At 38.6% G+C, this 23,935-nt stretch overlaps 1 protein-coding gene across 14 annotated transcripts in view; it reads right to left on the reverse strand.

Annotated features, from left to right (window-relative positions):
- unc80 (unc80, NALCN channel complex subunit) overlaps positions 1 to 23,935 on the reverse strand; it is a 61,223-nt gene that overhangs the window by 27,835 nt on the left and 9,453 nt on the right. For 7 of the 14 annotated variants that reach the window (XM_069501194.1, XM_069501198.1, XM_034972976.2 and 4 more), the window contains 28 exons: positions 23,248 to 23,445; positions 22,355 to 22,543; positions 21,731 to 21,864; positions 21,007 to 21,245; positions 20,541 to 20,734; positions 19,586 to 19,740; positions 18,670 to 18,799; positions 18,349 to 18,541; positions 17,636 to 17,813; positions 16,922 to 17,016; positions 16,054 to 16,244; positions 9,308 to 9,425; positions 9,156 to 9,223; positions 8,232 to 8,367; positions 7,018 to 7,192; positions 6,860 to 6,898; positions 6,749 to 6,784; positions 5,350 to 5,506; positions 4,878 to 5,034; positions 4,711 to 4,803; positions 3,902 to 4,050; positions 3,485 to 3,604; positions 3,262 to 3,374; positions 2,749 to 2,908; positions 2,188 to 2,417; positions 1,348 to 1,573; positions 583 to 769; positions 156 to 325 (listed from right to left, as the gene is read on the reverse strand). In XM_069501194.1, coding sequence (XP_069357295.1) covers positions 156 to 325; positions 583 to 769; positions 1,348 to 1,573; positions 2,188 to 2,417; positions 2,749 to 2,908; positions 3,262 to 3,374; positions 3,485 to 3,604; positions 3,902 to 4,050; positions 4,711 to 4,803; positions 4,878 to 5,034; positions 5,350 to 5,506; positions 6,749 to 6,784; positions 6,860 to 6,898; positions 7,018 to 7,192; positions 8,232 to 8,367; positions 9,156 to 9,223; positions 9,308 to 9,425; positions 16,054 to 16,244; positions 16,922 to 17,016; positions 17,636 to 17,813; positions 18,349 to 18,541; positions 18,670 to 18,799; positions 19,586 to 19,740; positions 20,541 to 20,734; positions 21,007 to 21,245; positions 21,731 to 21,864; positions 22,355 to 22,543; positions 23,248 to 23,445 — 4,230 coding nt within the window. The remainder of the gene's footprint in view (positions 1 to 155; positions 326 to 582; positions 770 to 1,347; positions 1,574 to 2,187; positions 2,418 to 2,748; positions 2,909 to 3,261; positions 3,375 to 3,484; positions 3,605 to 3,901; positions 4,051 to 4,710; positions 4,804 to 4,877; positions 5,035 to 5,349; positions 5,507 to 6,748; positions 6,785 to 6,859; positions 6,899 to 7,017; positions 7,193 to 8,231; positions 8,368 to 9,155; positions 9,224 to 9,307; positions 9,426 to 16,053; positions 16,245 to 16,921; positions 17,017 to 17,635; positions 17,814 to 18,348; positions 18,542 to 18,669; positions 18,800 to 19,585; positions 19,741 to 20,540; positions 20,735 to 21,006; positions 21,246 to 21,730; positions 21,865 to 22,354; positions 22,544 to 23,247; positions 23,446 to 23,935) is intronic. The other 7 variants (XM_069501205.1, XM_069501200.1, XM_069501203.1 and 4 more) reach the window with 4 other exon arrangements.

A 23,935-nucleotide genomic window follows, 5' to 3' on the forward strand; every position in this document is an offset into this window, starting at 1 on the left:
GAAACAAATAGTTACTGGCTGACTGAGCTCAACGAGGAAAACGATGTAGAGAGAGAGAGAGAGAGAGGGAGAGAGATAGAGAGAGAGAGAGAGAGAGGGAGAGAGAGAGAGAGAGAGGGGGGGGGAAGAGATAGAGAGAGATGTATTTTTAGTACCTGATAAGCCACTTCATAAACAGAACATCCTTCGCGGGAAACAGCGGCATCATCCAGAAGAGATATAATTTCTGCCACCGCAGAGCACAATACCGACGGAAATAGTGCAGATGCTACTTGCGTGTGGTGCGAGCCGCGCACTCCTTCCACGATTTCCTCGTCTGGTGGAGCTAAATAATCAAGAAAAGCTTTGATATTGTCCGTAAATGTCTTATAAAAAATTGTCGGAATTAAAAGTACTGATATGCTTTTCAGAATGATCACTGCGGAAGAGGATAGTACTATTTTAAGAACTATTGGTTTAGATTAGATGAGATATTTCATAAATGATAATTCAAATGTAATAAAGGATCTTGAAATAGTCTCTAATACTGCAACAGAGACCTGGAAAATTGTGCCAAAAACGGTGGTAAACATAAATGCTTACGTTCAATATGATCGTCGGCAGCATGGTCTAAGGCCGGCTCCCGCGCCGCTTGCCGCGTTATGGGAATGGTTGTGATGAGAAAGCTCTCTCGTTCTGCTTTTTTCTTATCATCGCGCTGCTGTAATGCCTTCTTGATTGCTTCCGTTTGTTGCTTTTTGCGGGTTTTAGTTGCAGTTACCAATGATCGCTGTGAATTAGGACCTTGTTTAAGATATATAAAACAATTCATAATAATGAATTATGAAGCGCAAATCTCGAGAACAGGTGAACCGATTTCGCCAATTATTTTTTTATAATATTCCTTGAAGTACGAGGATGGTTTTAAAGAGAGAAAAATTTAAAAAATTGCCTGAAAAAATCTAAGAACAACACTTATCTATATTCCCATACAAAAGATTGGTAATAATACTTAAAAGTCAATTTGAACTTTAATACCATACCATACGAACAAGGTGGAATACGAAAAAAATATGAATTTGGCTCGCCCCGCGCACCCCGCTTTATAATATCATATAAAAAAAAATCCTATTGCGTAATTTCAACTTTCCTGACAAGCGCTGCAAGTAGGTACTATCAGAGTGAACTAGAGTGAGGGAACTCTCGGATTGATCCTGCATCGACGATATGTCAAATATTAGAGAACATATTATGTTGACCTAAAATTAAAGAAATATAGGGCTTCTTTAGGGCTACCTTGCCAGTGACGTCAAGCCTTGACGTTTTGTTATTAAGTATCTAACTGTCGCGAACTGTGGTACTACTTACATGACGCTCTTGGTTGATAGTCATTTCCATATCCTTATCTTTGACTTGTGGACTCCATGGCGGATCTACAACCGCTAACGATTCGATGCCTATCTTTGGTGACGGGAGAGTGAATTCGATGCCCGGAGGAGGCACTTTGAATGTCATTGAAGCGCCCTCTTCCATACGAGGCCATACTTGATAACGTAGTTTCCACATCACTTGGAATCTCAGAATAGCGTTAATTCTGAAATAGTTCAATTAAATAATGTTTAATCGTAAAGAGATTAGGTTTAGGAACTTACAAGCTGTAACCTTGTTTGTGTTCCTTTAATTACTAACAAAAGACAAAGATTTACTCTTTTCTTTTTACCCGTTATAAAATACGAATATAAAATTAAGAATGTGTACTAATTAATCATTTAAATGATATTCAGGCGGTAAACGTTACAATGCTTTTAGATACTATCTAATATACCCAGTAATGAACTTCAAAATGTGCATAAAAAATATAAAATGATTTTCGACCAGGCTTTAGTTGGCTCAAACTGTTATTTAATTTTTTTTATACAAACTAGGTTATGCTCGCGACTTCGTCCGCCTGGACTACAAAAACTTCAAACCCCCATTTCACCCCCTTAGGGGTAGAATTTTCAAAAACCCTTTCTTTGCGGATGCCTATACATCATAATAGCTATCTGCATGCCAAATTTCAGCCCGATCCGTCCACTAGTTTGAGCTGTGCGTTGATAGATCAGTCAGTCAGTCAGTCAGTCAGTCAGTCACCTTTTCCTTTTATATATTTAGATGATAATGGGACCTATGTAGTTTTTGTCAATGGTGACCATTTGATAAAAGTACCTGTAGGCAGGATCGGGATGTTTCAAATGGCGATGCATTAGATGTGCGGCGGCGGCTGGAGCCTTCACAGCTGCGAGTATAAAAAGTGCGGCCGCACACGCGCTTAGCTCGCGGTCCGCTTCTAACAACAGGTGCCATGCCGCGCCCGCTGCGTCCGCGAATACCTCTTCGGGCAGTGTGGTCGCACCTTTAACTAGCGCGGCCAATGGCGCGTGGTATGCATCGCGAACCTGTGTTTTAACCATTGACTTATATATTACTTCGTATGGACAGGGCCATTGAACAAACAAAACGGCACCGACTCAGTGGTGCTTTAACACCAATGCAACCTCAGTGACGGACGTTTGGATTTCAAACGGGTCGTTCATTAGTATCTAAGAGGTGGCGCTGATTTATTTGGTTTCAAAACCGTGAAAAACTTTGTTCGCTTGGTTTTAACCAACTTTAAATAACACAAACGAAACGAGAGACGAAAGAAAGGGTCGCCATTTTATGAAGCATGCTAAAAGGAAACGTTTTATGCAAAGGTGTGCAAACACCACTTATCAATGAATGACTTACATGCGTTTTTATGTACTTCAATATAGGCGGTGGTTCAAGAGGAGGGTATGGTATTGTACCGGGCTTGTTGACGGGCGGGGCTTCGTGAGTGGGTAGAGACGTTTCCACTCCAGACGTGCGGTAGGCCAAACCGGCACTCTCTAGCACTGATCGATCGAATCTAGGAGTAAGAACAACATACTTACTTTATTTTTTATCACTTACCCATATTATAAATTCGAAAGTTTGTTGGTTTATTCCTTCAATCACGCAACGGAGCAATGGATCGACGTGATTTTTTTGCATGGGTATACTTTGGTAAATCCGGAGTGACATAGGCTACTTTTTATCTCGGAAAATCAAAGAGTTCCCGCGAGATTTTCAAAAATCATAATCCACGCGAACATCAGATAGTCTTTCAATATTCGTGATAATTTTAGCACGTCATATATTAATGACCTGATAAGTCTGTTGAACATCTCCGCTTAAGTGGATACGGGCCTAAGTCTTTTGGGTTAAAGTTCTTTAGCCTACCTATCACTTATATGTTCAGAAGGTTTTCGTGCGCGGCGACCCCTTCTCGCTCCACCTGGCCCTTCTTCATTATTTGTTGTGTTTATTTCTGGACCAAATTTCTCTCCATATATCTGAAAATATAAATATTTGAAACTCGGGACACATATTATGTAATTTTTTCTATATTTTTTGTCAGAATAATAAAATATAACATTTTTTACAGTATTATTAGTATATTTACCTTTTGAACAGACTTTGTGAGTCGAACAGTAGCTCGCATATTGCGGCGGAAACAATATGGATGACAAAAGTTTTGATGACAGCATACATAGTTGAAAGAATTTAAGAACTTCACTATCACCTGCAAATCAGTTAAATTTTAAGTATAAGATGGCTTACGATTATTATAAATGCGAAAGTGTGTGTGTCTGTCCGTCTGCTAGCCTTTCACGGCCCATCCGTTCAACAGATTTTGACGAAATTTAGTACAGAGATAGCTTGCATCTCGAGTTAGGATATAGGCTACTTTTTATCCCGGAAAATCAAAGTTCCCACGGGATTCTTAAAAAACCTAAATCCAAGCGGATGAAGTCGCCCGCGTCATCTAGTTCTACATAAATATTATACGAAGTCATATAGTATTTTAAATCTATCTAACCTTAAGCCAAGGGAAACCTTTATTTAAGTCCGGTAGATCTGTCGAATTACTGTCGGGGCTGTCGGGCGGATGGTCATGGTCATCGGATAAAACACCCGGGCTTTCCTCACCACCACTATCGACCTCATTCGGCATTATCACTGTACCACCTGAAAATAATAGCTCGAAAGACAGAGATTTCGATTGACTGCCTCAAAATAAGTATACCTACAGTAAAAGTTGCTACAATTGAACATCTATGAACCTAATATAAGTCCCGTAATTGCTAATGCGCGTGACCGCCATTTAAGTGACGTTAGCACTAGACTGAAGTTTCGAGCTGATTTTTGATCATTTCGATGCTAATGAGACATGGCTTCAGCGCAATAGCAATTTGCGGGACTTATACAAAGGAACATCTAGAATTCCATGTAAGTTATATGTAACCGATTTTTAATAAATATTCATTCATATACATAATATATCTATAAGATCTAGTCAAACACAAGCTTTAATTCCTTCTTACCCATTTGTTTAACCGTTTTTGACAAAACTTGGTACAGAGATAGCTTGCATCGCAGGGAAGTACATAGGCTGTTTGTCCCAGAAAACTAGAGTTCCCTGGAGATTCTCAAAAAACCTAAATTCATGTGGACGAAGTCGCAAGTATCATCTATCTTGTATATGGAGATAGCTTACATCCTGGAGACAGACATATACTACGTTTTATCCTGGAAAATCAAAGAGTTTCCACGTGATTTTTGAAAAACTAAATCCACGCGGATGAAGTCATGGATATCCCTTAGTTAGTGACTAATTTACGTTCGTACCTGTTCCGGGATAAACTTCAGATGTATCACTCCTATCAGATAATGATGAAACTTTTCTTCTACTTTGGATTGAATCAGACCTTCGATTTATGACTGAAAAATTATAACATTACTTCAAAGCGTCATTAAATTCTCAATTTAGGAAATGTAATAATAATTTCACATACACTCATCAAGTTCTCGTGGGTCCTTTTGCCTCAACTTAATAGAACGCCGCTTGAACGACCCGTAAGCCGCATGCTGTTGGGTGTTTCGACGGGCTATGCCTTTCCCACGAGAGCCTAGTCTTGACTTCTTGTCTTCAGGCGGGACTGCTTCTGGCAACTATATCATAAAAAATTACAAAAACCATTTATGCGATTATTGTGCTGAGAATTAGATTCAGAAAATTCCAAATAAAGTATAGAAAATGGCCTTCTCCCCTTCTCTAATACACTATTTCTAATACCGAAATAGCGTGTCACCCATTTTAAGCTACTCACAAAAACAGATATAATTCCAAATGCATATTCTCTAGGATCTAAAGTATCATTAAATACGTCTATTTTTACAACAACGCACATTGATGTTACCTGTACGGTACGGTATGAGGGTACCTATTCTATGAAATTATTCTAAATTGTGCGATTAGATTCTTACGGTAACATTGCTCCCGCCAGATACATTTTCTGGCTCGTGTAGCACAAAGGATATCTTTCGTTCAGTTTCTGCCCCAGCAATAGATTGTAGACTCTGTGCTGAAGCCTGAGAGTGTCCCATACTGGATAGTGCCATACTCCATCGCCGATTTGCTTCCCTGCACCACAGACCAAACAATCCAGATACACTCAGTGAAAATATAAATCGTGATTTCTTGTAAATGATTTTTAGCAATAGAAGTACATTACTATTTTAAACTATAAAGAGCACTTTCTCTGAATCATTTAATTTACTCTCGAATAATTGGCATGCCAATGTAGCAAAGCGAAATACGATGTCACTATTGCTAAACTATAGTAATATTTTGTATTTAACTAATTTCAAATGTAAAATGTAAATTGTACTTTCAAAAATAATTTTATATTTTACCTACTTTAATTCATTTGCAATTTATTTTGTATGCAATACCATGCACTTTAATATTTTGAAGTAGTTGCCATTTTAGTCGGTAAAATTTATTAATTATTTTTGTTAATGGATCAACGTATAAAGGCAGACATGATGGATTTACTTTTTACTGTAATATAGTTCAAATACAAATCCACCGTAATATTTACATTTATTTATACCCTGTTCATCGAAACGAGCTAATAAGAAAGTAAAACTGTACGTCATTGTTCGCAGATAACGCACATAGGGTGACCAAAATGTCAGTCAATATCTGACTCTCGTGCGGTGCGGTCGTGTGTCTTTTGGCGCTCCTAATTTTATTCTAGTTTTTGATTTTACGTTGACCTGACGTGCTAATTTGACTGTATTCTGTTTACTTCATAACCAGCCGTGTTTCGCGTATTGATTCTTGTTATATTGTTGACCTGGCTTGCTCACTGGATTGTTTCCTGTTTCCTAACTTATGATGTATTATTTATTATTACTTACAATATATAATTAAAAAATAAAATATCTCCATATTTATTTTATCTCGATACCGTACGGACGAAGGTACGGGCAAAAGCTAACAATCCTTTATCCTTGAGGTTTTCTGTAGTGAGCAATATAAACGCAGTAAAGCACCATCACATTTTTAAGGTATGCTTACACCAACTGATCAATCACGATAGTGCGTCCTTTTCACTTCTATAAAACTGTGCAAGAGAGAGCACCCTATGTTAGCTCGACCCCCTGAACAAGGTATAGTAGACACATGATTAAATGGCCGTCTGCTTTTACTACTGGATCCCGTGCCGAGATATTGTGATAAACCTACGCTATTATTTGAAACTATGAGTGACTTTACAATTACAATCTGACTTTTAAACCGTGTTCAAAACAATTGTATTTACAAACTATGTGCATGCACATATTGTGCAATTAAACATGCATTATTTAAATCACATACTCGACTGGCATTAATGTGTGTTGACTGCTAAGAGCCCTGTTAAAATGAAAAGTTTGATCATAATTATGCACTCCTTAATCATTACTAATGTACGAAACATAATGAACTCACTTAGTATTACACAATAAACGTCTCCGCTTTTGCATCCACCTTCGCAAAAAATAATAACAAAAGAAATCAATGACACAACGAATAGATATATATATATAGTTATATTGCAACTACTTACCAAAAATAAAGGTAATGGATTACTCAAGCAAAAATCGTACCTGTATACTCTGTCCCAAGGACCTCTTTCCTTTAACGAAGATCGACATGATTTAGGCAAGTTTTGGTAAGTCTCTCGAAGAAATGCCGTGATTTCAAAGAGAAGCACGCAAGCGACTATTCGAAGTGCCCGAGGACATTCCGCTCCGATAGTTTTTCCAGGAAGACGAATACTAGCTGTGGTTACAAGAACAAGTTATCTTAATTATCACTTTGCAACCCAAAGTCTCCGTACAACATGAGTTTTATTTTACAACCTGCGCAGACGAGGGATTATTGTCCGCGAAGGACAAAATGGATCACTTTTTAAATTAAATTTAAATTATTATTGACATCGACATGCATTTTTTTATACTTGAATAAAATCATGTTGTTACCATTACTTCCTAGATAGATAAATTTATATATAAATGAGTTAAGTAGATATTATTGATTGTAAATTTTCATATTTTACTATGCTATGATAATGTACTATAATCATGTGCACACTGAGTTATTGGTTGAATGTGTTAGATCAAAATAGATTTAAGACCGAATTGTACCACATTCTAGCAAATAAAAACAATTTCTGTTTTACTAAGAGCTGCATCAACACAGCACAATGGATAGCAAAACACTGTAGTAAAAGCTGAGGGGCTTTTGCCAGAATGAACTAGAGTGAGAAAACTCTCGGTTTTGATCCTGGATCGATATCTGTCAAATATCTAGGGGTGACGCGAAATCAAAGACACCTAGTCGTTTCATAGCCTACCGAGCGTCAAATGTTGGTAACATTTGACATCTGCCAGTGTAGGTGAAGCTAAGACGTTTTGTTACAAGTGTACTAACTGTCATGAACTGTGCTTTTTCCACAGCGAACCAGTCCTTCGTCTGCGTAGGCCCTTAAAGATATAATATGTCGCGTATGAAAAAATGAATGCGTGAAATGCTGAGAAGAATTCTCCAAAACCACAGAGAACTCAACGTCAAGAATACACGTATACAAGGTTTTGCATAAAAACAAAATCGTAAAATGTTGGCTGGGGACAGGGGAGAATGCTTTGTTGTGATTGGTGGACTCAAAAGTCACGTAATCAAGACACCGTGCGGAATGAGGGTATCGAACGGGCGTGGGCCAACCTTTATGCTAAGCAACTGCCTAAGCTTGGCGATCGGGGGTGTTCGGCTATTAGGCGTCTATAGGTGGTAGTCCTTGTCCAAAACATAAGTAATTTACCTTCATCTAAGAAGTCCTCTTCTTCATCTTGCTGCAACAGTTCTCTTTGTCCATCGGGATCGTTCACAAGGTTGACAACAGTATCAATGTGTTTTTTGTCCTCATTCAACATATCTTCAAGTCTGTTCCCTATTGCCTGAAGTAAAAAATACATTATTGTTATTTGCTAGTCAGGCATTCACCGATCAAAGTTACGCTTGAGTACAGACGATATTCATTCGTTCCCAACTGCTGCGCGATTGCGGTGGAATGACAGCTACAATGTCACGATCGCAATTACCTCTGATTGGTTGACGCTCGCTCACTATTGGCTACCATGCATTGTTGCAACAAAAATAGCATAAATTTAGCCAATCAAAACAATTGAGATTGTAATAATGACTGATGCAGGTTGTACGAAATCGCCCTACAGATATTATAAAAGCGAAAGAGTGTTTGTTCATTGACGGACAGAACGGATTGACGTGATTTTTTTGCACGGATATAGTTAAAACCCTGGAAAGTAATAGGCTACTTTTATCCCGGAATATCATAGAATTTCCATGGGAATTTTAAAAGCTAAATCCACGCGGACGAAGTTCAGGGTCATCTAGTTAATGAATCATTCAAGAGTAGTATCAACAATATGACTGATTCTGTAGTACACAATCTCCAACATAAAACTAAGATGACAGGCCTAATTTATGTACCTGCCTTGTTGTACCTAACTTTTAAGATTTCTTTTTTGTAACCTGTCATTTGTGTTTTGTGGTGCAGTAAAGAATATACATACATACATACATAGATAGATATTAGGTATGTGTTGCCATCCCTTTCATAATGTTCCCTGCTGAAAAGTATAGCACTCGATTTAGACCTGCAATTTAGTTTAGAGATTGCAAACAGCAGAATTAGCCACATTGCTATTTAATCTTCAATACTCACTTCTGCCCATTGGTAAAACAGTTTTCCAGCTAAACGTTGTCGTCTTAATTGTAGGGGACCGGATGACACTGTATCAAATGATATATAAATTATTATTATTTATGTAATTTAAATAGACTTTGTTAACGAAAGTTAATTTTAGTGTAACTTACAGGGGTTTTTGGCCATGTTGGATTTCAGCCAATAAGGCCATTGTCCTTTATTGCAGTTGTGAACTAAATATGCACACTCCAGAAGTATAGCAGCTCGACCAACCACTACTGTATGAGGCTGTAACAATTATTAAAAACTTATCTCCTCTGTCACCTATGGTTGCCACTTGCTAGGCTGACTTACGACGCTATTATTTTTACCAATATTGCGTGCGTATTGTTTGCTTTCCCTACATGTTTAGTAGTAGGACGGCGGGCGGTGCATATTGCACGCTGCACGTATAGTAAGTATAGTATCGTGCAAGTAATTTTATGATGGGTTGACGATACGGAAAGCCTGGTAAGTGGCTGGATGAGAAAAACCGGGTGTGATGATACTCATTATGGAAGGCCTAGTGTTATTAATTAAATAATAATTATTCATCGTTGTTCAGAATTAAAATCAATTACTACTAAACGAAACAAGTGTCAATTGTGACACATGACAAGACATGACACTTGTCAAAACAACATTCAATGTCAATCAATGAAAAAAATCAATTCTCATCTTTATCGTGTCTTTATCTAACAAAGAAAGTTTTCCTAAAAAGAGATGCGCATCTATTAACCGTTTAAACAAACAACTAAACATCAATCCCAGCAAGAAAGGAAGAAAGAAGCCAAAACCAGTGAGTTAAACAAAATTTTCTACGAGAACTTAGCCATTTTGGTCTTCGAACCGCACGTTATAATAATCTTTGTTGAACCCAACATTGCATACAGGCAAGACGAAATACGAGCTAAGAACTAAGAATCGAGGTACTTAAGTCCTAACAATTATGTCCTAAATCGGTCTAGATTCCCTTATTTGTCCCATCTTATTCGCATAGCATACAAAGGCGAGCAATTGTTTAGATGTAATAACGCGGCACATGGCCGGCCCGCCATTGGACATTCGATTATTATATTATTTTCATTGTATTTCTGTTGTAATTCAATAGATTTTCCAACTTAATTTGATCAATTTACATCTAATTACATGATTAATTTATAGTTTTGAACAAGACACTTTTGATTACAGTTAATTATTATAGAATATTTTCATTTATTAATACAATTCCTTGTTTAATTTGTTAATTTCTATACACAATTAAAATGTCAAAATTACACGAATTAGTGAAGAAAAGAGGTTCATATAAGGGTCGATTAACTAAATTTGAGAATTATGTAAGTAGCTTAAAGAGTGTATCTGACTGCAGTCAAGTTGATAAGTTAGAGTTGAAGCTTCGCATGAATAAAATAGAAACTATATACAATGATTTTGATGAGGTCCAAACGAATATTGAGTGCTTGTCATTGTCTGAGGAGGAACATCAGAACCAGTCTCTTCAGAGATCTGAATTCGAGACTCAGTACTTCTCAGCAATGGCAAGGGCTCAACAGCTGTGCGACTCATTCAAAAGAAAAGAAAGGTCATTCAATCATGGTGATAATGTCTCTGTTTGTTCTGATTCTTCCACTAGTGATCAGGAGAGTGTTGTGAAAGTGAAGCAGACAAAGAGTGTTATTAGGGGAGTGAAATTACCTACAATAAACATACCCAAATACAGTGGCGATTATGGGAACTGGCTTGAGTTCCGTGACACTTTTATATCACTTATCCATGATAACCCGAGCATTAGTAATATTCAAAAGTTTCACTACCTACGTGCATCTTTAGAGGGCAGTGCAGCTCAGATCATTTGCTCATTAGAGTTTTCTGCATCTAACTATTGTTTAGCGTGGAATGCACTGTGCGAGCGATTTGACAACACACGTCTTTTAGTACAAAACCACATTAAGGCTATTTTCGAACATGAACCTATTAAAAGGGAATCAGCTACCTCTCTACGTGTGCTCATTGATATGTACAATAAAAACTTACGTGCATTACAAATTCTCGGTGAAACAACCGGATCGTGGGATACTCTAATAATTTTCATTATTTGTCAAAAGTTAGACAGCCGTACTTTGCGAGATTGGGAGGAACATAAGGCCACCCTCAAACTAGTAAATTTAGAATCTTTTTCCAAATTCTTAAAAAATAAGGCTGACTTATTAGAAACTATTGAGAACAATAACAACAAGCCGGAAACCACATCTAGGTCTCATATTACTAAAAATGTCAAAAGTTTAGTTTCAGTTGCGAATGCTACACCTAAAATTTTTAAATGTCCGTTGGACCAAGGAGAGCATCCACTTTACAAATGTGATTCATTCATACGCATGAAGGTACCAGAACGCGAACAGTTTGTAAAAACAAACAAGTTATGCCGAAATTGTTTTAGGTTAGGACACACCGAGCGTTTATGCAGGCTAGGCCCATGCCGTCAGTGTACCCTTAAACATAATTCGCTGCTGCATCCTAATTCTGCCCCTGACTCTTCTACTCCACCTGCAGCTGCGACAAGTCTCTCTTCATCCTGTTGCCTACCCGGTGAAGTACTTTTAGCTACTGCGATCATTCAGATTCTAGATGCCAACAATGTATATCATGATGTAAGGGCAGTTTTAGATTCAGGCAGTCAAGCCTCCTTTATTTCTGAACATCTTCTGAATAAACTAAATTTGAATTTTGATAACATTGAATTTAAAGTTTCCGGAATCAATAATTTAGTTTCTACCATAAACAAACGTTGTCAAGCAATAATACAGTCCAGACTCAATTCATATCAGACAAAGGTTTCTTTTCTAGTGTTACCAGAAATAACTTCATCTCTAAAAAAATCATTAAAACCTAATTTATACAACATTCCCCCCGAAATAAAATTGGCAGATCCAGAATTCTACAATCCGTCTAGCATTGACTTACTGTTAGGCGCAGACATTTTCTGGGACTTGCTCGGCACAAACAAAATCTATTTAGGCAAGAATTCTCCAGTGCTTCAAGATACTAAGTTCGGCTACATAATATCCGGGCCCACTGGAACGACAAATATACAACCATTTTCATGCAATTTTTCCCAATTTGATTCAATACAAGAGCAACTCGCTAAATTTTGGACTATCGAAGAGCTTGAAAGTTCTGACAAAGATGCATCTTTGAACGACAATGATCTTTGTGAGAACCATTTCAAACAACACATGTCCCGAGATGCAGATGGAAGATTTTCTGTAGGCATTCCGATGAAGGGCGATGAGTCTACTCTAGGAGACTCATTCCAAAGCGCTAAACTACGGTTTCTTTCATTAGAAAGGAGACTACAAAGACAATCTACATTTAAGGCAATGTACATCGATTTTATGAACGAATACAAAAATTTAGGTCACATGTCTGAAAGTGACATAAACAATTTACACACAAATTCATACTTTATGCCACATCATGGCGTTTTACGCGAGCAAAGCACTACAACAAAATTACGAGTGGTCTTCAATGCGAGCGCTCCCTCATCTAGTGGAGTGTCATCGAACGATTTACAACTGATTGGCCCCACAATTCAGAGCGATTTATTCTCAATTTTACTTCGGTTTAGACAACATAGATGTGTACTGGCAGGCGACATCGAGAAAATGTACCGCCAGGTATTAATCAATTCAAATCAGCGTCATCTACAGCAAATTGTCTGGCGAGACGACCCATCGATGCCACTAAAAACTTATAACTTAAATACGGTTACATACGGAATGGCTTCTGCACCATTTTTGGCAGTCCGTTGCCTTAAACAGCTCGCTGACGAATGTGAAAACGCAGATGTACGTCGAATTATTCGCGAAGATTTCTACGTAGACGATCTCATCACAGGATGCGATTCCGTTGAAGGCCTACTACAAATCCGCCAGCTCATCACTCAAGTACTCGCCTCCGGTTGCTTCAATTTAAGAAAATTCAAGTCAAATGTTTTAACTTGCAGTGATGATAGTTCTGCGATCAATAACATCGGTACCGTCGATTTCAGCGAGCACGAGCCGTCAAAAACACTTGGATTAATTTGGTCTCCGTCCACAGACGAATTACTATTCAACATAAAAAATGATATACCATCTAACGCCGACGTTACTAAAAGAGTTCTTCTTTCAACAATTGCGCAAATCTTTGATCCATTAGGGCTACTAAGCATTTTCACTATAAACGGAAAAAATATTTTGCAACGCTTATGGCTTCACAAATTAAATTGGGATGATCCCATTCCTGAAGATGTTTTAAATTCTTGGTCTAAATTCTATAAAGGTCTAAATCAACTAAACGATTTAAAAATACCACGACACGTAGTGTGCCACAACCCTCAGGACATTCAATTTCACATTTTCTGTGACGCGTCTAAGGACGCATACGGCGCTTGCGTTTATGTTCGATCAGTTAGCACAACGGGCGTTGTCGACGTGCATTTATTATGTTCAAAAACTCGCGTTTCACCTATAAAGCCGACATCTATACCGCGTCTCGAACTCTGTGGTGCTTCAGTGGCCGCAAAATTACTCGAAAAAGTGTTAGCAACAACTCGTTTAACCTACAGCAATTGTTTTTTATGGACGGACTCATCAGTCGTTCTTAGTTGGTTAAAAACTCAACCCAATAAATTAAAACAGTTCATTCGAAATCGAGTCTCAGATATATTAGACAGGACTAAAAATTATCCGTGGCGTCACGTGCCTACTTCATCCAATCCAGCGGATCTTTTAAGCCGAGGAGTTGGCAGTAATCAGCCAAGCAAATTGAATTTTTGGCTAAATGGACCTAATTTTTTACTCGATAGTGAGAACAACTGGCCGAACAAACCCTTTCAATATATAGAGTCAAACTTACCTGAAGTGGTTTCAGCGGTAGCATTGTCCGCTGAGCCAAGCGGACGACTTCCTTTTTCTCGTTTCTCCAATTTGCTTAAACTCAAAAATACATGTGCCTACGTTTTGCGCTTTATAAATAATTGTCGTAAATGTAAAGGCGACCGACTATTGGGTCCTCTCACTTTAAGAGAAAAACAGCAAGCGTTTAACACTTTAGTAAAATTATCACAATTCGAATGTTTCCCGGAATATCACACGATAGCATCAGGCAAACCACTATCGTCAAAGAACAAATTGCTGTCGTTAAGCCCGTTCGTTGATGACAGCGGTTTGCTTAGAGTAGGTGGTCGGATAAAAAACGGCAATTTCTCATTTGACAAAAAACATCCAATTTTAATCACATCTACACACCCACTCACTAAATTAATATTTCAAAGCGAACATTTACGTTTAATGCACGCGGGTCCACAACTTTTACTTGCTTCCATTCGAGAACAAATGTGGCCACTTGGAGGTCGAAATCTAGCAAAAAGTACAGTACACAAGTGCCATCGTTGCTTTCGAATGAAGGCACAACCAACCACACCTGTTATGGGTAATTTGCCTAGGCAACGCCTACAGCCAGGTTACCCATTCCAGACGTCTGGAATGGACTATGCCGGTCCTATACTCGCACTAAATAGAAAGGGACGGGGTTGTAGAACCATTAAAGTCTATATAGCAATCTTTGTCTGCTTCGCCACTAAAGCATGTCACCTAGAGCTAGTGACAGACCTCTCAAAGGACTCGTTTTTATCTGCGTTACGTCGTTTCATTGCGAGACGTTCTAGACCACTAACATTATTTTCAGATAATGGAACTCAATTCGTAGGTGCTCGTAACGACCTTTATAAGTTCCTCAAAGCTAATTCTGACTCAATGGTGAACTCTATGTCTGATGAAGGCATTGAGTTCAAGTTCATACCAGCGTACGCGCCCCATATGGGCGGCTTATGGGAATCGGGTGTGCGATCTTTCAAATCCCATTTAAATCGTGTCCTAGGAAACGCTCACTTAGACTTTGAAGATTTATATACCGTTCTTGTTCAAATAGAAGCAATCCTAAATTCACGCCCCCTAACTCCCTTATCACACGACCCACAAGACTTGACTCCTCTGACTCCTGGTCATTTTTTGGTTGGACGACCTCTAACAGCTCTACCAACGCCTGAATTACTGCACATCAAGGAAAATCGACTCACTCGATTTGAAAGATTGGAGCAAATGCGACAACACTTCTGGTCAAGATGGCACAAAGAGTACATCGCGGAATTGCAGCAACGCACCAAATGGCAAACCAGCAAGGGCCTCGTTCTGCAAGAAGGAACACTCGCGCTAATTAAAGACGACACATTACCGCCAATGAAGTGGAGTCTCGGCCGTGTAATCAAGGTCCATCCGGGAACCGATGGAGTCTCTCGAGTTGCAGATTTACAAACTTCGAAAGGAGTAGTGCGTCGTGCATTCAACCGCATCTGTCCTCTTCCGGGGGAGGATGTTCAGAATTAAAATCAATTACTACTAAACGAAACAAGTGTCAATTGTGACACATGACAAGACATGACACTTGTCAAAACAACATTCAATGTCAATCAATGAAAAAAATCAATTCTCATCTTTATCGTGTCTTTATCTAACAAAGAAAGTTTTCCTAAAAAGAGATGCGCATCTATTAACCGTTTAAACAAACAACTAAACATCAATCCCAGCAAGAAAGGAAGAAAGAAGCCAAAACCAGTGAGTTAAACAAAATTTTCTACGAGAACTTAGCCAATCGTTATAACAATTTTTTGAGCATCTTTTTTTGGATTTTTAAAAATTATAACCGTCTTTTATTTTTATACTAATTTTAGAAGTCAAGAACGCGGGAAAAGGTCTCTCCCTTTTTTCTTCGATATATAAAAAGCTAATAGCTATCACAGAGCATACGTTCGTGTTGTTTAGTTTCAAATTACACTTACGAGATCCAAGAGAGCAGCCATGAATAGCGCATCAGGCGTGCCGCCCGGTTGCGTGGCGTCCAGTATGAAGCTGAAGCGCGCGAGGCCGGCGTACAGCGGCGCGGCCGCCACCAGTCTACGTCGCTTCAGCACTACCACCTCTGAGTCCCCGCCGCCTGACCCACCCTCGGCTGAGCCGCGGCGGGACATGACTAACCAACATTTTAAACTTTAATATACTTGTAAGCTTATGACTAACACGTAAAAGTTAAAGGAAAATAAAACTATGTCTGCAACACCCAGAGGTGGTCAATAACTGTAAAGTATATCTAAGAAGTAAGAAGCTGCTCTGAGAAAAACCTGTGTAATGTTAGGGCGGGTTCACTTAATCACGTGATCCGAGAAATATATCTACAGCGGCGCGTCCTTTATCTTGTGAGAGATACAGAAAGCGAATAGTTAAGAGTTTACGCGATAGCAAGAGAGAGCGAGAGTTAATACTTTACGCGATTAGAAATTGGCGTTTATTCAGTTTTAGGCCCCTATACGAGTTGAATTGTACTTTATTGCGTCGTAACAAGAGCCGCTATTTATCTAAACGTCATTTCGGAATGTAGCGGAAGGCACTATTATGTATCCTGTGGTAAAGCTTTAAAAATAAATTATGTCTGTGTCCAGAGATGTTCTGACAAAGAAAGTAAAATTTTCACGTATAAAATCTAAGTATAGTCTGTACAAAATGGCTCCTCACGCGCGATTTTAAATCTATTGCACAACTGTCATGTCAAATGCAAAATAAGGACTAAAATAGCAATTTTAACATGAAATTTGACACAAAAAGTTAAACTGGCGCGTGAGGAGTTAAATTTTACGCGTTATAGGTACTTACATCCCCCCGTAGTTTCCTCGATACTGCCGTCTCGTTTTTTCCCTATTTTCCTAAGGCCGAATCTGTTTAATCTGTCTTCCACTCTCTTTCTTGCTCTGAAACGAATCATACCAATCTTATAAACTGGTCATGCATATATTTTAAAACATTAGCAACCCTGAAAAGTGGAACAAATATTGTTTACATTTACGAGAGCGAGAGAGATAGAACATCCCAGTACAGTGGACCAAAAACGCGTAGATAAAAAAAAAGCATTTTGATTAGAACCTTAATTACTTCTGAGCATTGGTTGGAGTTTTTAAATTAGCATTTTTTAACTATCCATACTTTCCATAAATGCGAATGTCTGTCTATCTCCTAGCTTTTCACAGTACATCCATTTAACCGATTTTGACGAAATTCGGTACTGAGATAGATTGCGTCGCGGGGAAGGTCAAATGCTACTTTATGTCCCGGAAAATCGAAGAGTTCTTCAGGATTCTTAAAAATTTAAATCGCGGGAATCATTTATTTGGTACAGACGACAGCTAGCTGGTACAGCGATAGCTTAAATCCGTCTTTATAGACGGGCATAGATTACTTTTTATCCTGGAAAATCCATGGGATTTTTGAAAAACTAAATCCACGCCGTTGAATTAGCAGCATCATCTAATTTTGAATAATAGCCAGCTTCTCACATGGGACAAAGGTAAGAGGAAGAAGAATTGTCCATACCTGTTGAGGGTATATCCAACTCGTCGTTTGACGTGCACGGGTCGCGAGACGTGGATGGGCTGCGCGTGGTAGGGGCGCGCCAGAGACGCCATGCTGCCCGATATTGGCAGCGACTCGCCCGAGCCCGCGCCGTTGCGCACCAGCGCCTGAGGCGCAGGCTTCTGACGGAACCAGTTCACTGAAAATTATACAGGTGATGTTCTTACGGTTCCGTACTCTCAAAAGAAAGAGATCCCTTATATTACTTTATTGCATGTCTTTCTGCCAAGAACATGAAGGAACGTGTGGAGGTATCAAGTTGAAATTAATATGAAATACTCAAGTATACAATCCCTTGGAGCTGTGAAAAAATAAAACTTCTTAGTCAGCGCAATCCAAAAATAATGCAAAAATACGTTTATGCCGCATATTTTGATACTAGCAAGGGAACTTCCCGTTATCTAGAATCAATCGGTGCACTAGTCCGGGTCGTGAGTTTTTTTAAATCCTACGACTGCCATGCTTTGTAATGACCACTGAAAATTATGTCTAACTTGTTTTAAGAAGAAACTAGTGTATGACACGATTTCAAAATGAGTTTTGTAAGAGCAGGTTTTTTTTTGTTCTGAGCCAGTTCAGCCAAATCCATCCAGTAGTTTTTGCGTGAAAGAGCAACAAACATACATCATATGTACACACAAACTTTCGCCTTTATAGTATTGGTGTGACCTTACCTATACCACTTATGTGAAATTTCGAAGGTATGGACTTGGCATGCGTAATATTAATGTGGGGTGTCATATCAGCGGACGAAGCGGAAGGGATTGTCCTCTCAGATTGTCGCGGCGTGAGTTGGTATCTTCGTGTGCGTACTGATAGAGGCGACTGGCTAGCTGACTCATCACCTGCTTCCGTTTCTAGGAGACTCTATAAACACAAATACACATTGATTGACTGGGTTGTTCCCGTTAAGGAACACTTCTGTTGAGTCACACTGTGACAACGGGGAAAAAGTTCCACTTAGCAACATTATCTCAGGATATTGGACAACTTACAGGGGCACCAGTCGAAGAGGTGCTTCTCTTTTTGAACGTGAACTTTTTATGACTGCGATCATCGGCCGCGCAGCCGGAATCTGCGCCTGTATCTGAACCGCGTTCGTCATCTGCCGTTCTCGGGATATGCCTGATGGAGAAAAGTTTATTAATTAACACATTAATTTAGTGTAGGCTTTAAGCCAAATAATAAATAAGATACGGAATGCCTTTCCGCCTTCAGTTTGCCCCTCCACTTTTAATAAAAGATATATTCTAGGCAAGCGTGTTCTACCTTAGATTGCGTTATCACTTGCCAGCATGCTATACTCTGTTATTTAATTCGGTGGAATTCTGACGTTGTCATTTTTATACATTAGGGGAGTTATATGTATGAAAATTAGGGTGACCACCACCTGAAGTTCGATTTTACCCCAAATTACCTAAAATCCCTAAAAAGCCCTAAGGCATAAGTTCGCACTAAAATTGGGTGCAATTTTTAAAAGTAGAAAGTGGAAACTGGCACCTGGCACAATAGGTTAGGTTGATTTGAGGGTAGGTATAATCTTATACGTTGAACATTTCTAAGTTAATTTTTAGTTCCTTTCAATTTTAATCATTTTGATGTGTCTAAAAGTTCATACTTAGTTATGATTGAGGATTTTTCAAAAATCTTTCGAAAAAACTTTGTTCTTTACGAACACAACGAAAAATCGGCCAAATCAATTTGTTCTCAAGTGACGATCTTCCATACATGCGGGAATTGATTTATATATTTACTTATTTATTTTGTGGGAAATGTTTTATCTCTGGTAACACAGAATTCCACCGAATTCAAAATCAGAGTATAGTCTATAAATTGAAAAAAAAATCGGCCAGGAGCGGCCATTGCTAGTATAAAAGAAATAAATTTGAATTTGAAATATTTGGAACAAACCTGATAACTCTAGTAGTCTGCATGTGCGACTCTTTCGGTTGTGTGCCCGGCCGCTCGGCAGTGTCCATGAGGCCACTGAACGCCACCACGCGAAACTCCCCGCCGTGAGCTTCGCGAACGTAACTCAGCAGTAGACGCACTTCTGCGTACAAAGCCTGGAAACCATAATATTATATTGTATACAATAAAACGGGTATATACCTAATTAATCGTGATATATACCCGATTTATACAATACAAACCACGAAATAAGCTTAAAATCATAATATTATTTTCAAAATCATTTTTTTTATGTAGGACAAAAAAAATTAAAAAGGACTAAACCTTTTGAGTTAGTGCAAAGTGATAAGTGAAAGTCTACCCAGTGTAACGGCGATTACGCACTGCACTTCCGTCATCCGAGTTCTATCTGTCTGCGCACACTAAACGACGGGTTGAGTCAATCGGTGTATGAGACGGGAGGGACGTCGGCACACCCGCAACTCACCCGCGCTCGCTCGCACCAGGTTAGCGCGGGGGCTTGCGCGGGTAGGCAAGGCGTCCCCTCCCCGACTACCATTTCAAACTGTTGCGTACTATAGATGCTTGACTTGTGGTGGGTCAAATTAGGTCTTTAACTTCCCTCCACGAGAGCATTTAGATGCTGCCAGTGCCGATTAATTATTATTGTCACTGAAACTTCACATTATGTCGGAATAATAAGATCGTGATTCTAAGTTTCTCGTTTATCCTCAACCAGTTGTGAAGATCAGTAATAAAACTTATATAGCTTATCCAATAAGCAAAGCCGTAAATCAAAGTTGTACAGTTTTTGATTGTAAATTTTTAAGATAATGATGTAATGGTGATAAATAATTACATAAACTTAAAACTAAAGCTCGGTACGAGAGTTCCAAACGTGCCAAAGAAAGTTGAATTCAACAGTTTTCAAAAACCCAAACTGGCAAAGACTCACGGAATTATCCAGCAGCTTTAATTCTCGGTGCATGAGAGCAAATCTAGTAACAAGCTCTCTGAATGTAGATTCCACTATGAAATTTTCTAGGGCTCTATTTGCATTAGGTCCTTGGCCCGCTCCAAAGTTCGTAGCGTATCCCGCCTGTAAGTGGCTTATATCCGGAGATTTTGAGAAATTCCTCTTCTGTTGATCTAAAAAGATCATTTGCCATAGTTAAGCGTAAAAATCAAATAAGTACATGTTATTGTATTTAGCTTTGAACACATTTTTCACATCTTAGGTTAAACAATTAAGCTTACTCGTGAAATCAAAAGACCACTTTCTGACAAACTATGTGGGCAAATTTTCAAAGATCTGTAAATCTAAGATGTTGTTGAACGCATACTAGCGGGTAGCGGGTAGTAGCTAGTTACATATAAAATTGAATGAATATCTAGAGCTCAAAATGTAAATAAAAACTTACTCATTGGTGAAACCATAGAGGCCGGCTCAGCACAATAACCCAGCGTGGCATGAAGGTTGTCCAATACCTCCCTTATGGGAGCGAATTTAGTCATTTCTTTGAGACGCAAAGTGAATTTAGTGACGGACGCGGAACGAAGCAGACGGAGTGAATTTTTTGCTTGGACGCGGAGACATTCGGCCTGAGGTCCTCTTAACGCTGATGTACAACCATGGGAACAGCCCAATTGACGAAGTAATCTAAACATAACACTAATTTAAGGGCTACATCACTGTTTTGAATTTAGAAACCCAAAGTAGAGTTTTGGAAAGTGTTGTAAATATTAAGAAAGCTAAGATCTTAATTAGCCAGTTAAATTTTTAAACGTCATCATGATTACCAACCCATCACTGGCTCACTACTGAGCACAAAGAATAAGGAGATTTTAGCCATAGTCCACCACTCTAGCCAAGTGCGGAGTGCCAGACTCCACACCCTTGAGAACATTATATATAGGAACTCTCAGGCATGCAGGTTTTCTCATGATGTTTCCTTCACCGTTAAAACAAGTGATATTCTAATTAGGATACCTAAATTCAGAATAGTGTCTAGTGAAAACAAAGGATTCACAAGAGAGTTTTAATAAAACTAAATTAACACGGGCGAAGTTGCAGTAGACAATTATAAGATTAAATAAAAGCCAAAATTGTTGTAAACAATTTTTCAATATCTGAAGTGTTCTTACCTGAGAATAATATACATGAGCATATAATACGGGCAATCAAAATTCTCTTCCTCCTTAGATTTTTCCTTAGTGTCAACACATTCAACGTTAGTCGAATCTTGGCTATGGGCGCACGGTATGCCCGAATCTCTTTCCTAGAACAAAATATAATAGCTTATTGGTATTTTATGCTTCCCGAATCAGATATAAACTGACTTTTAGCAGATAAACTTGACCTAAAAAATCTTGTAAAGTCCGCCACACAGTACGAAACACACCTTATTTCATATCAGGTATACGGAAAAGCTATGTATAGTACGCGCCATTTAAACTCTATGGGTCAACTGTCATGTCAAAAGTACGGTTCACCTTTACAATAAGGACTAAAATAGTACTTTTGACATGACAATGGATACAATGTTCACTAACATATTCATGTAACAAATTCATATAACATGTTCAATATTCGTATTTTATTATAATAACCATAAGAATAATATAGTATTCTATTTTATTCTTAGAATAGAAAACATTTATTTTACAAACAGTGAAAAATAATAAAATAAGCAAAATAATAAGTGCGCCTGCGAGTGTAGCGACTAGCGACACTATGTTAGTGAACAGACTTTATAGCAAGTAACTTACCTTGCTGTCCTTGTCTTTCTGGAAATCTGCTAAGGGATCGATTGTTTCTGGTTGAGCATCCTGGTCAGAATCAGATTGCCAGTTTTGGTGCACTCCAACTTCCATGAGCGTATCCACTAAGTTTAGCATCACTTCCATCACTCTTACTGTTATATAGAAACTATCCATGATCGAAACTGAATAAACTGCCTGCAATATAGTTTCTATAGTAATTTTTGACCAAGTAATCTATACTTACTTCTAATATTTTGAATGTGAAAGTGTTTTTGTTTGTGTGATTGTCCTGCCTTCACTCCCTAACTAAGCAACCAAATGACTTGATTTTTGGCATAGAGATAGTTGAAAGGACGGAGAGTACCATATGCTACTTTTTATCCCGCAAATTTTTCCCGCCTTTTTGTCTCTCACAGGACTCAATGGACGAAGACTAAGGCAAATATAAGGAGATTATTGCTAAAGCTGTGGCCTGTGATAGCCTAGTGCTTAAGACGTCGGCCGCCTGTTCGGGGGTTCTGGAGTTCGTTCTCTCAACGCATCTCTAACTTTTTTAAGTTATGTGCATTTTAAACAATTAAATATCACTTTCTTGAACAGTGAAGGAAAACATCGTGAGAAAACTTGGATGCTTGAGAGTTCTTCATAATGTTTTCATAGGTGTGTAAAGTTTACCAATCCGCACTTGCCTAGCGTGGTGGACTATGGCCAAACCCCTTCTAATTCTTAGAGGAGACCCGTGTTTAGTAGTGGGCAGGCGATTAGTTGATGATGAAGTTCATGAAATAATAAATATTCTGATTTTGTATTTGAATTTGAGGGCAGTACTTTTAAGATGATTTCTGATGATGATGATTTGACAAAAAGAATAAAATATGATGGAGAGATTGTATAGCTACCTTAAGCACGACTTGAAAGTCAATATCTCCTTCCTTAGTGATATAGTAAAGTGAACCGGGCGCTTCGTGTATTTCTTCCACAATGTATGTAATGTTGGAATCTGTCTGTGACCTCGTCAGGCTCGGCTTGCGTTCCGGCGTCGGGATGTGTTGCGACCCTTGCATGCTCACTGAGTCCATTTGAGATTCCAGAGAACCCTGCAAATTAATGAGGAAGTCGTTAAATTGCCAACTAGCTAATTCGCCCGTCCGCCGAAATTTGATATGCCTATAATCAATATAGTATATACATGATAACATATAGCCTTTTTGTGCCTACTTTTTAAGATTTCATTTTTGTAACCTGTCATTTGTGTTTTGTGGTGGAATAAAGAATATACATACATACACACACATTTACTATAACTACGGAATATTTTACAGGTATTTTACAGGTTCCACAAAGATCATTCCGTTAAGAGGTTAAAATAAATAGTAACTCTTGTTACTACGCAACAAAGTGCAATTCAGCCCTCACAGCAATGCGGTCTAAAATTTAATATACGCCTCTCTTCCTATTGCGTACATTTACATGTCGTTGGTTTGTCAAGGGAACGATGTTCGTATACGAAGTTCTATAGTTCTATTCAGTAGAAACAAATGTACGAAAGTGATTAGTGAAGCTAAAAAACCGGCCAAGGGCGAGTCA

This window comes from Maniola hyperantus, chromosome 10, assembly GCF_902806685.2.
Source record: "Maniola hyperantus chromosome 10, iAphHyp1.2, whole genome shotgun sequence".
In the NCBI taxonomy this organism is placed as follows: Eukaryota; Metazoa; Arthropoda; class Insecta; order Lepidoptera; family Nymphalidae; genus Maniola; species Maniola hyperantus.